Source organism: Melozone crissalis, unplaced genomic scaffold, assembly GCF_028551555.1.
Source record: "Melozone crissalis strain CALT ecotype California unplaced genomic scaffold, PUWL_Pcris_2 ptg000018l_1, whole genome shotgun sequence".
NCBI classification, from domain to species: Eukaryota; Metazoa; Chordata; class Aves; order Passeriformes; family Passerellidae; genus Melozone; species Melozone crissalis.
In genome coordinates, this window is record NW_026535796.1 from 5243038 (window position 1) to 5256734 (window position 13697).

General features: G+C 35.9%; 1 protein-coding gene across 7 annotated transcripts in view; it reads left to right on the forward strand.

The window, feature by feature from the left end:
- The window catches only part of SBF2 (SET binding factor 2), a 231008-nt gene that overhangs the window by 162082 nt on the left and 55229 nt on the right, over positions 1-13697 (forward strand). For all 7 annotated transcript variants that reach the window (XM_054275684.1, XM_054275687.1, XM_054275689.1 and 4 more), the window contains exon 17: positions 3590-3658. In XM_054275684.1, the coding sequence (XP_054131659.1) occupies positions 3590-3658 (69 nt within the window). The remainder of the gene's footprint in view (positions 1-3589; positions 3659-13697) is intronic.

The window sequence follows — 13697 nt, forward strand, 5'->3', positions numbered from 1 at the left end:
GTTCCTGATGGTGTACAATTCCTGATGGTGTAAAATTCATGATGATGTACAGTTCATGATGATGTACAGTTCATAAGGATGTACAGTTCATGATTGTGTACAATTCCTGATGGTGTAAAATTCATGATAATGTACAGTTCCTGATGATGTACAGTTCATGATGGTGTTCAATTCACGAGGATGTACAATTCCTCATGATGTACAGTTCCTGATGGTGTACAGTTCCTGATGAATTCCTGTTCATCACTAGGATCACACTGCAGAGGGCATCTCAGGTTCATGATGATGTACAATTCATGATGGTGTATAGTTCCTGATTGTGTGCAATACCTTGTTTTCCAAGCAAGCATTCCAACTTGTTCTGAAATCAAGAGAGAGGAGCAGAGTTGACTCTCTCCTCCAGCCCCAGAAGCCTAAGCCACCTACCAGATTCCAAAAGCTCCCCTATATCAGTCCCATGTGTCCAGCCAAGCAGTCAAAATCTGTAACTTCCAGGCTCTCAGCTCTGCAATCTAATGGCAATATGGAACCACCAAAGTTTTGCTGCATATTTAAACTGACTGGAGTATAAAAGTAATTCACGTGCATTGTCAAAGTAAGTGATGTAAGGAAAAACATTCTGCTTTTATTATTCACTTGTCAATTCAGTGTAGCAAAGCTATTTCAAGTGTACATGAATTTCTGTAACCCTTCCAATCTGCTACAGAGTTCAGCAACTGTCTGGATATAGGATCAGTATGGCCAGAGCAATGTGCCAGATTTTCACTCAATTAGGCATACATTCAAAGCAGTACTCTGCATATGTCATGGTGGAAGTCTGTATTTCACTGTCAAAGGACATTGGTTTTTTGGTGATTAATTTGCTGAAAATAATTTTTGTTCCCCAGATGTGTTTCAGCTTCATTTTGTGCAAATTAGGTGGAAAAGCTTTGATTATTTTATGGTATTTGATTTTTGTCTACTTTTGTAGCAGCAGTAAGAGTAGTTTTCACAATTGGTAAAGACATTATATATAAGGCAGCTGGATTGCATTGTTTCAGGGGTCTAAATTAATTGCCTACAACACATATATGACATTTCCAGTACTTTGGTTTGTCTGTAAAATTGAGAAGCTGAGATTTCAGTGCAACATCTCTTTTAACTATGGCATTCTGTCTTGCAGCTGCAATGCAAGTAAACAATTAATTAGTTCCACTCATCTTAAAACAACAGTGTTGCAATTTATTCCTAACTGAGATAATTTTGTATTCCTTGTCATATACAGGAGAAGAAAAAAAAATATAGAGAGATAATGCTTCCACACTACAAGTCCATGTACTGCTGACATGGAATATGTGGAGAATTTCATACTTGAAGGAAGGAATGGAAAAATAATCCAATGTGTTGTTTATATGGTGATGATATATATCTTTGAGACATATGTTAGCTCTTGGAGTATTGAATGCTCTCTAGGTGAAGATACATTGCTCAGTTTTTATAAAGATATTTTTATGTATATTTTGGATAAAAGCCCGAACTCTTTCAAATAATTTGAGCTAAGGGATTAAGTAGGTAACCTGAAATTGAGGATGGATTATTTTATACCTGGTTATAAATAATCATGTACAGAAATAAGATATGTATTTCTTTGAAAGCTGTTGCACATTTCTAAAGATTGGAAAGTCAAATTTTAAGTGGGAAGCATTCTTGTTAAGTGAAAAAGTTCTAAGAATATTTATCATATATTGAACTAAAAATATGTATGCTAACTTCCAAATGGGGATTAAGGCTGTGGATAACAATAGGGAATAATGCAAAAATGGAAAATTGAAAGCAGCTGAGGCTGTGTCCTTTAGCCTTATGCTCTGAGATCTTACAAACTAATTTGGGTTTGCTACATACGTGTTGCAATACCAAGAGGCATCATTGAAACATTTATTGAGTTTTTCAGTGTCTATTTTTGTTAGTTTTCCTCTACCAGGTTGGAAGTGTGTTATGGAGTGTGAGCACTTGCCAAACTCGTGTTGTCCATGCACAGTGAGCATTCTGGCATTTGTGCAGAGTTAGACACATTGGAACCCTCAGTAACTCTGTGCAGGAATAAACCTTCACAACTGTGAACTGGTTGTGTCCCTTTTCAGAATTTATGTGTCAGCAGTTTTCTAAATGCTGCTGTACTTAACTATAATGGACATTGCTATTCCATTTAGGTGAGCTTGATTAAAGCAATAGAAGATGAAGGATTAGTTATTGAGAAATCACAAAGGTTGAAATAGACTTTAAAATTAAGAGAAGCAAAATAGTCTTGTGATGGGTTTTTTTGGTGTGTTGTTTTAAACCTGCAATCCACAGTTACTCTGCAGCCATTTAAGAAAAAGAATGAGATGGATACAAATAACATCCTAATAATCCATAACATTGTTGGTTTTGTAAAGCAGATTTCATATTTCTGCTATCACAATTGGCTGGTGCCAGGTTTCTGCTAGTTGCTCAGTTTTAGATAACTCTGATATGTTGAAGTCATAAATGTAAAGTCTGGCAGAGGAACACTTTGAGATATTTCATTTTTGGCATTTGGTCAGTTGTTACAGTTAACAGGAGTGGTTTAAGTTGCAGGGTGCCCACTGTAACAATGATGTTAACAATTTTTAAATTAATTGTTCAGCTGGAAATGTTGGTTGTCCGTTGATCATCCAGGGGCACAATGGTGATGCATTTGTCAACTGTACGAGTATGTGCATTATTGTGTTCTTTAGTAGTGGCAAAAAGAGCTACTGAGAAAACACCTGATCACTTTTTTAAAAGTGTCATTTTTAACTCTTGTTGAGGTTTTTTTGCGTTTTGTTTTTTTTTATGGTCATAAAAATTCAAGTAGTTTGTTTTTTAAATATCAAGTTGCATTCCAATTCTGCTTTCTTTTAAAAGACTTCCGTAATAAAATCACGACTTTCATCAGCACAATTACTGGTTGATTTATTTTGGCATACCCTTCTCTGCCTAGAGAGACATGAATGACACACTTGACTGTTGAATGAGGCATTCAGAGACTTGAAGAGAATGGGTTTTCATCTTCTTTTAAAGTTAACCTTGTGCCAAACTTTTGTGGAGGTTGTGGAGGTGATTATTTCATATTGCATAAATGTCACTTCCTTCATGTAGACATTTTGAAAGGGCATTCTTTGGTCATCACATCACTTCCATTTTAGTCAGGTTTGCTCTTGACCCGAATGGAAGCAAACTACCTTTTTATTGTTTCCTAAATGAGGAAAACTTTCCTTGTTATGTATAAACTGTGCCAGTGGATTTGTATTTCAGACATATGAATGAGAAATTGGGTAATAAATTTCTAAAGTGGGAAGAATCACAGCAGTACCTGTCTAGGAGAAATCATGAGAAAATACATTGATAGATAGAGAGAAAGATGTATATGTATATGTATATATATATGTATACATACACATAAATATGTGTTATTTTTACATTATATAGAATGATTAAAGATTCCATTGTGTGTCAGGAAGATGCCAGAGGGACTCCATAAAGCAGAAATGAATTTGCAGTGCATAAACTGGTTTTTTTCTTATTTTCTTCTTTGTTTTTTTTCTTGCAGGATTGTTCTTCTTCAGAAGAATACAGCATTGCTGCAGCACTGCTGCCCCTGACAACTGCCTTCTATAGGGTGAGTGTCTATTGCAACCACTGCTATCTTGTATTTTTTTTTACATCACATACATTGTTAAAATGGAGAAAGAGATGACAGGAGATACATGACAGGCAGGAAGATTAATTCTAAAATTTATTAATGTCAATGGAAATCATCAAATGGACTGATATGGACATTACTCCAGAAGGACAGTTATTAATGTTGGGTCATTAAGATTGTGAGCCATACCACCAGAACTAAATGCAGGCTATATGATGGGTTAGAGAATTATATTGAATTATTTTAGTCACTAAAATAATAGTAAAGAATAATTTCTGATGTTACAATGTAAAAACTATTTATTGCAGTACTAATGTGTTTAATTTGGCATGTTAAACATGCACTGGCCAATATAATACAATGGTCACTGTAGTACAGTTGGCCAATAAAGTACTTGGCCAAAAGTACAAGTGAAGTTTTCAGGCTGTGTAGTTGTTAATTTTGGAGGATATTGTGACTGGGTTGTTTTAACTGTGTATTTGTTTTCAATTTCTTGTTTTGGTTTCTTTTTGGGGGGGAAAGTACATAATGTTTGATAGTGGCAAAATACAGTATGATAGTAAATACAAAAATGTGAACAATTTTGTAAGTAATTATTTCAGAAGCAAAACTCTTGTAGTATGACTGTATTTATTTCAATGTCCCAATACAATAGCATTTTCACCAATTCTGGGTAGCTCCAATCCTGCTTTTTGGGATGTACATACCTGAGGAGATAAGTTTAGAATGTGGACTGGCTTGCAGTATTAAATAACTTTGTTTAATGTGAATGTTGTTATACAACCCAGTTTGGGAAATAAGTGCTTGGTCATTGGTAATTGGTACACTGTGATATTGCAAAACAATAATTGCTTTGACAGCTTATCTACACATTAATAATATAGCAATTGAAAAATGCAACCTTCCACCTTCAGTCAGTCATTTTTGGTCTAAATTATATATTACAATCAATTTCTGGATTTTTTTAAACTAGAAAAAGATTCTGTCATGTTGTTTTTAGAATAAAAAATGTCAAACTTTTCCAATCACAGAAACCAGAATCATCTGTTGAAGGCAAGAGCAATTTTGACAAACTTAAGTGTGTAGAAGATTTCCTGACATTTCTTATTTAAATTAGTACTTAACAACGTGTATGGAGCATGAAGTGGCAGGGTTTTTTCCTCTTCTAAGTATTTGAATTGTAAAAATCTTTATTTAAATGTGATTTAGTTTATAGCTGTACATACCCCACAACTGCTTTTAGGGAAGAGTGTGCAGAGTATTTTAAAAAATACTCTGTACACTCTTCCCTAAAGTAAAGTAGCATGGTGTGATGCTAAATTTTTCAGTCCCAGCAAATTGACTTTCTCCCATCTTTAGATCAAAATTTATCTTTCTCTGTTCCCTCTGGTTTGAGTCCTTCAGTAGCAGAGTTGTTGTTTCACATTTGCTGCTGCCACAAATACTTAATTTGAGGGAAAAGCTACTGAGCTATAGAAATTTCCCTCTTGCCTATTTTACTCTTACCTATTTACTGCATAAATTCTGCATTTTTAAGAATCTTCTCCTTTCTTTTATTCTCTGGTTTTTAGTTTTTCTTATAAGAATAGCCAAGAGAGTCCACATAGCTCTTTACCTTGAGAGGTACAGGGATTATTTTGGGCTGTTGGTGCAGTTTGGTTAAATTCCTACCTTGGTAAAGTCTGATCAAGTAGGCAAAAAAAAAAAAAAAAGAGACACAATAAAACCAGACTTTTTAATGTAGTATCAGGAGTTTTGAAATAAGCTTAAACAAGTTTTGATTTCACCATCAAGCAGGGCAAAAATCTGGATTGAATATAAAATATATTTAAGTAATTTCATCTACACATTTTTATTTTTTGGTAGAGGTACCAAGATCTCACACCATTTCTCTCGCAGAAAGTTCTCTGAAATCTTTTTTTAATAGCCTGGACTATTTAACTCTAAATATACACTTAGGAAGCTGTGAGTCCCTTGATGGAAGAAGCATGATGAGTTTTTTAATGTGCCTGACCTGAATTAAAAATTAAAATAACCTGACTATTAACTTGCAAAAGCCAGCTGTTAATGCATAATAGAAAAAGAATTTTGTTTTTCCCAGATCTAATCCTCAGGTTCAGTGATGGTCCCCTTTGGTATGTCCCATTAGATACAATTCTTTGGCAAAAGCACTTATTTTGGCATTCAACTGTTCATACTAAACACAAACTGACATGCTGTTCGGAACATAAGATTATTGCACTGACTTTGCAGTGATTAGTTAAAAGTCAGATTAACAGTTTAAGGTTCAGTTTGAGTAGAACTTATGCTTTTGAGTAAACTGATTATTTTTGAGTAAAAAAATTATACTTTTTGGAGGATCTTTCAGGTTCTCTAGAGGTTTTCAAAACTGTGTCATAGACTGGAGTGAATATATTCTACCTGGCATAAGGCTGTGCTTCAACATGAAGAATTATCGTACCTGTGCCATATGATTGTGTTGATGCTTCCCAAGGAGGAAGCAGTGCTTGGCAGGGTGCAGATGTTTTATTGGTGTTTCTGTTCTCAGAATACCGTGTTTAAGGCCAGCAGCCTGTTAAATCTCATTTCACCCACCCCTTTTGAGACTGGGCAATGTTCTTAGCAGCCAGGAATAGACAGGAGTTGTTCATCAGACAGTGGCACAGGGTTCCCTTTGTGTGCACATTGGTGTCATTGGACAGGCAGGGCTCCAAATCAAGTTATCAATGACAAAATCTGTAGTAAATCTAAAAGTAGAGTTGTAAGAGTCTATAGAGTTCAGGCCAGTCTGATATTTTACCATCTATGTTTGCTGTAGCATTTTGATGGGAAATTGTGATGGGATTTCATGTCACAGCATTTCATTGTCAGTGTAATTCCTGTTGCTTCCTATGAAGTAGTATAAAGAAGTTGCACGACTTCACAGTTCCTTTATGGAACTACTGTTGTGTTCATGAAATGTTAGGTTTCATTTTATTTATCCAAGACAAAGCAGAGCACAAATGGAACAATTACCTGTTCTTCCTAAATAACTTCACTGTGTTTTACTGAACACAGAGCAAGTCACCAAGGGTTTGAGGTGTATAAATAATGAGAAGGACATGGTCGAGTCCAGCAGATAAGCCAAGAAACTGAGCAGTAACACAACTTAAAACTTGGAGATGATGTTGGTAAGATTCTGGAATGGTTGTGTCATGCATTAGCCTTGAGGGATTTTAAAATATTTTTGGTAAAACAGCAGAAAATTTAAAGGAGGGAGCAAGCTGGCATGATGTAACCCATCTTGTCTTAATGCCTTTGCTTATTTAAAAACTAGTCTAGGGTATTTCTACACATATCCAATTAAAATTACAAGAAACATCACGCTGTGTACAGCGTGCTAGGAGCTCTTGGGATGTCTGGTGAAATTTCAGAATTCTCCCTGAAGTCTGGTGAGTGATCTATTGTGAAACTTGATCAGGCAGGATTTGATCACACTCTAAGTCAGAGCTGATGGGATTAAAGTCATAGACAGGAAGTCAGCACTGGTTGCATTTTTGTGGCCTGGAGTAATAATTGAATTTTTCTAGAAAAAATAGTCCCAATGCTTTTTAAAAATTTTAAATATTGGACACAAGCTGTTAGCAAAATGTGAATCATCAGTGACAGTGGACTTTGGTGTGTACTGTTAATGTCACAAAAACAAACAAATTTTTGCTTCTGGGTTAGAAAAAGGTTTTAGTTTACCATTAGTAATACCGTTGGAATTTTGTTTAAAATTGAAACAATATAAATAAAATGTATTTATACGTGAAGATAAAAGAATTTTTCCATGTTTTCATGGTACCAGTGACCCATGCTTAATTGGTACGTGCTCACTTCTGCTGTGTATAAAGTGGAAATGCAGTATTCCTTAGTGCTGTGGAAAAGAGGTCTTGTTCTGCGTGGGGGAAGAGAGGAGAGGAGGAAAGGGACCTGTTTTAATCATGTTTTCCTTGCATTAACTCATCCAGGAGCAGTTTGGTGCTTGCACAACCAGCGCTGTCCCATCCGCAGGCTTTGGGCTCGCTGTTTGTGCCTGGCTCCCTGCCAGGCGGGCAGGATGTGGTGAGCCCCACGCTGCCTTTCTGCAGCCTCCAGGGCAGCCAGGCAGGAGCAGGGCAGGCTCCAGTTCCAGCCTGTCCTGGGCAATGTCAGGGACAATGGAACAGCAGCACAGCTGCCACCCCAGCGTCCCCAGTGCTGCCTCTCCATCTGCCCTCCCTGCGGCTCAGCCGATCCCTGGCACTCTGGTCAGTCCCTCTTGCATCCCTCACCCACTGAATGTTAGACAAACAAATGTTAGACACAGTTGTGTTCCCCTCTCAGCCTGATTGTACAGATTATAGTAAAATTTTCCACCCCTCATGGATCTTTTCCAAAATTTTATGACTAAAATGTTGTGGTTAAACTGTGTATGATCATGTGTTCCCATACCTTTCTACCACATTGCCACAGTCCACAGTAACACACTTGCAAATTTTCTGTTGTTTGGCATTCAGAAGTGTTTGAATAAAGGAAATATCATCATAAAAGTACACTAGTCTAAGAGTAAAGTTTTCTCTGTGTAGATGTTATGAATGGGGTTCCACATTTATAGACAAGCATTTCTTTAAATGGCAGTATTCAGAGCAGGATTATTTTTCAGAATCATAGGTTAATTAGAAAATGAGAAATTAATTTAAAAATCTGAATCAGTTGTTTTTAATGGTTTGCTGTATGCTTGGAGAGTGCTGATCTAGGTTAGGCAAAAAATAACCCAAATGCAACGAAATTTCTCTCAGTTTGGATGTATTACATTCAAATTGACATTTGTCTTTTAGCAAGATGCACTGGAGACTGCTTTTGAATTTTTATGTGTCTAAATTATGTAATTCTTGGGAGGGAGAGAGGGAAAAACTGATTTGTTTTAATTGATTTTTTTTTTTAATGCTTCTAAGCCACAAAATTTCAAATAAAATTTCAGTTGGATACTGATGTGAATTTTTTTGTAGAGCTTGAAATGGAATGAGAGAAATGAGTCTGCAGCTTTGCAGACTGGGGCTGGCTGAACTCCTTAGGAATGGCATCATTGGGCTGTTCATCTGCATGGCTGCCCATTTTTCATTTGTACTCCATGTTCCTGTACTTTTGTTGAAAAGGAAAGAGAATTACGTAAAATCAGAGACTTTTTCAGAGTTTTTAAAAGCATAACATTTGGTGTAAATAATTTAACTTAAAATCTTTGAATATAGTGCAGAACATTTATTCAGGTCATCTTAAGAATTATCCTGGCAGCATTTTTGTGAAGAAAAGGATTTTAGTCCAAGGGCTTTTTCTATAATCTTCAAGGAGAATACAAATTTGCGAGTTAAGTAAGAAGCTGAATTAATAAAAAAATGTGAAACTGGAAGTATTTTGTGTTAATGCACCAATAGATATCATTTGAATGCTTTCCATAGTGAATTATATGTCTTTTGCATAGCACAGTAATCAAATGAAAGCAATTTGAGTGTGTACTTCCCTAGCTGAAATGGATTACCAGGTTTCAGTAACAGTTATGGCAGATACTCAATGGAAGAAAGCCTTTACTCCTTGAAATGACTCCTGTGTAGATGAGTGCTCAATTCCAGAGCCTGGAGCTGGGTGTAGGAGGGATTCCCAATTTCATGGATGAGAGCTTTCTCTGAAGATTGGAGGCAGAACTAGTGAAATGCAGAACAGTTTATAATATTTTAATCATTATCATGAATCCCCCCCCTTCCAAGAGAGACCCAATTCAAGGTTAATTATGTAACAGAAGCTTCATAATTTGAATTGTGCTCCTTGTTGTGTAGCAGCAGCTGTGACGTCACAGGGAAGATACTCCACTCCATGAAAGGCTGATGGGGAAAATCTGTGGTGATGGGTGAAGAGTTGATTGCATTTTTGTGTCTTTGTCAGGCAAATTTTACAGTTAGTGTCAGCTGGAATCTGTGGAATATTGGGAAACAGTGGCAGAATTTGGTACTAACATTATCTGTGTTACTCAACGACAATATTACATTAGTGTTTATTTTAGAATTTGTGTAAATACCAGGGAATTGCATAAAGCTATTGGATGATGCAGGTAATTTAAAAAGCAAAATTAGTGGGGTTTTTTACATTTAACATGAGTTTTGATTTTTAACTTTAATTTCTGCACAACTGTGATTGTCCCAAGTAATTCTCATAATCAGCAGCATGCTTTTAGCCTCCTAGAAAGCTAGGAAGACTTTCTGTAATATGTTAGCTGTCTACCCTGAAATATTTTCATTCTTGCACCTAGTTATTGTGCTTCTTTCTAAAACTTTCTGGTGTGCTTGGATTAAAATCACTTCTACTTTAAAATTCTTCACTCTTGAATTGCTGGCTTTAATTTAGGAAACTCCCATCGTGAAAGACTTCCTTTATTGTCTTGGCAAGGAGTTTGTCTGCCTCCATTAATTTTCTTTTTGTATCTCTATCCTGCCAGTTCTGATACTATCTTAGTCTATGGAAATGTTTTTGTGACTGAAATAGTATTAAGTAACATTATTTTTAGTACTAAAATCATTTTATTTATCCATTCTCAGAATGCTAATCCTTGTAATATAAAAATACATTAAGTTGCCTGCTTAAAAGGAACATGGATGTATCATGTAATGGATAATAGAGAATAAGCTGAACCACAAAGGAACATTTACAACATTATTGAGTGTCTATATGAGCATTATTTACATTCCTGGAAAATCCAGGCGCCTTAATTGTGGACCAAAACTGCTGGTGTTGCTTTTGTACAAAAGAACAGAAAAATGAAGATACTTACCCTCAAGAGCTTACAACAAGTATTTGAAATAAGTGATAATACTTGAAGCCAGTTTGAAGTATTGGAAGGAAGCTGTGGAGTTATCATTATTGCTCATGATTCATGACAGTCATCATTATTCATAATAATCATTACTCTTGGTGATTCTGTGCACCAGTAGGCTAATTAGGGCTGGAGTTTTAATAGACATGACCTAAAAGCAGGGTTTTATTGACTTTTGAGAGAGAATAATGTGGTTACTTGGCAGGTGCTTATGAATATGAGTGGGGTCATGGAAGAGCATTTTTAAGGCAATGGTCAAAGTTCTGTTAATATTTCCAAACACTCCTCCAGTCAAATTTTTATTACATCCATTAAAAGTTCTTTTCATAGAAATATTATAGTTCAGTAAATTATTTTTGTAAAAGCAAACATACTTCTCATGTTAAAACAGGAATCTGAGGATTCTTGTTAGAAATGATGGAGTGTTTTTGCCTTTCCCCTTACTAACACAGGCACCAAAATGCCATCTCTGGTCCTTAAGATTTTAACTTGTGCACTCTGCTTCTGATAGATACATAATACATGCCTGTAGAATACATTTTATGGCTTTGCAGTAGAGAATATCTCACTTCCAAAATTATTTTTAGGTGAGGGAAAAAGAAATTAAACAGGAAAGTATAGTACAACAGGTTAGCATATTAATAGGGAAAAAGAAATTAAACAAGAAGAAATAGTACAACAGGTTAGCATGTTAATAGGAGAGACTAACTGGAAAATGTTTTTAACATGTGTCTTTACAAGGAATTTAGGAAATCAATTACTGTGGTAACGTTGCTCTGTTCAAGAAGCTGGCTTTCCCAGAATGATAACATAATGGAAAACCTAATTTAGCAATCTGTAGTTCCTTTCCTTAGTGATTTGTGGGAGAAAGTACTTGGTCAGGAAGAAAAAAAGGAAATTTCCCCCAGTTAAAATGAGACGTAATGATGAATTTTGTAGTAAATTTCATGTTACTGAGGGACTGACCCACTATTGCCTGGAATAAGGAGAAATCCTTCTGTTGCATTTCCTCTATATTGAATCACATAATTTGTAACTGATTTACATAACTCTGGTTTAAGAATTTTGAGTTCGTTGTTGCCCATCTCTTTACGTTGTTACTTCTTGGGGGGATTACAGTGTTACAGAAATTCTGATTCACTTCGAATTTTCACCCTGAAAGAATTTCTGGTGGTTTAATTAAAATCTAGTAAAGCTTCTGAGCTTAATGTGAAGGAATGTAAATGAAGTAACAGAGTTCCCCCTGCGTTTTCCATATGTGTAAGTTCAGCTTTGCCTCCTCATCACCACGTCCTTATCCCAGTAGAACGGAACTTTCTGCATGAAAACACAATTTCCTTCTCTGAGTTCCATTTCATTGTGGCATTATTATCTGTCACGACTTGAGCACCACTATTTTATGTTTCCATGAGAGGACAAATGCTTACAGATGGTAAGGAAGAGAAATTGCTGGTATATTTGTGTGTATTGCCTGCTGCTCTGTGAATGTCTCAGTTGCCATCCTAGATAGCTCATCAACAATTTAAACTGACTGTGACCAAAGAATTGAAGTGTCACAAATGCTTTTCTTCCTTACACAGCCAAGTGATTTAAGCCCATAATCAGAGTTTTTATCTCCTACTCTTGTTTTCATCCATATCCCTGCATTTTTTTTCCATTTGCTGCTTCTGTACCCTTCATGATGGTACCTGCAGTTGGAGTTCTTGGTAGGATGCTCTTCTTGATTTCCTCTGATTAATCACAGCCCTCTGAACTTGTGAATACCCATCAGCTCATTGTCATGAGTTCATAACTCTGTGCCAGTGAGAATTCACAGGGCAGGTGTGTGGCTCTGCTCTTCCTCATGCACTGCACGTGCCCAAACTTCACCTAACATCTGGCAGAACTGACAGATAATATCCTGCTCTGTAAGGCACTTCCATTCAGCTCCTCCACAATCATTTTCTTTGTTGGTCAAACTGGATTTTGTTTGGTCTTTCAAATGGCTTAGCTCAGAGTGCAAGTTCAGTTTTCTTGTTCTTACTTTCAGAATTCTTCATAGTGTTGTGGTTCCTGATTTTTCTCATCCTCTTTCTTTCACCTGATCATGTAGTATATGTATCATTTATAGTGCGAAGATGAGATCTACTACTGTTACAATTTTATGAATTTGCAATTTATATTCTGTATTGTACCCTTACATCTTTCAAATTTGCTCATCCTGTTCTTGAGGGCTACTTGAGGACTATTCTTTTAATAGTTTCTTCATATAAGGAAATGCTGCATATTGAGAGAAATTCAGAAATAATTTGACCAGTGAAGATAGAGAAAGCTCCCATAGAAGAAGGAAAATAGTAATTAAAGAACTACTAGAATGAAGTGGCAGAAGAACTTAAAGTAGTTACTTTACTACTCCCTTGGGCATTACTTAGATGCTCTGTTTAGCTGGGCTTTAAGTTACATATCAGTTCATCAGTAATTCTAATAACCATTATTTGAATATGAATAAAACCCATAAACTTGTGAGATTTACAGGGTTTATTTATTTCTGAGCACAGACCTGGATAACAACTTTGTTGCTGTGGGTTGTTTTTGTGGATAGAGCCAATGCCACCATTCCAGTGCACTCACAGGTGCACACTCACTGCTGAACCACCTGATCCAAAGGGATTCAGTGACTTTTCAGGAGATTTTCAAAATAACCGTGTCAAAATAATTTGAAGAACTCTTCAGATAGATTCAACACTTCAACTGAGACTTTGTGAAATCTGTATCTTAACTAATGGATTTAACACATCAAAACTTCATTGTGATGTATAGAGAGAGAAAAATCAAACTATTTCTCATCCACTTTGTGGAGTTTAACCTTATTTAGAACTGTGAAGTTCTAGTATGAAAATGTCTTCTCTTTTTTGTGGGATCTGAACATACATCATTCTGGACGATTTTAGTTTCCTTTCTTTCTTTGTATAATAGAACTATTTAAATCTCTTTTTATCTCTTTGGAAAAAGAAGTTTGTTATTATGTGTATTATTTAATGTTAGTGGGAACTTTGTATTAGCATATATCCATCTTGAGAAATCCATGTAGAAATCTGAGGTATTCTGCATGGCTTTAAGTAATGTCTAGTAAATTACACATGACCTTCAGGAATCTGGGATTAGAGATCA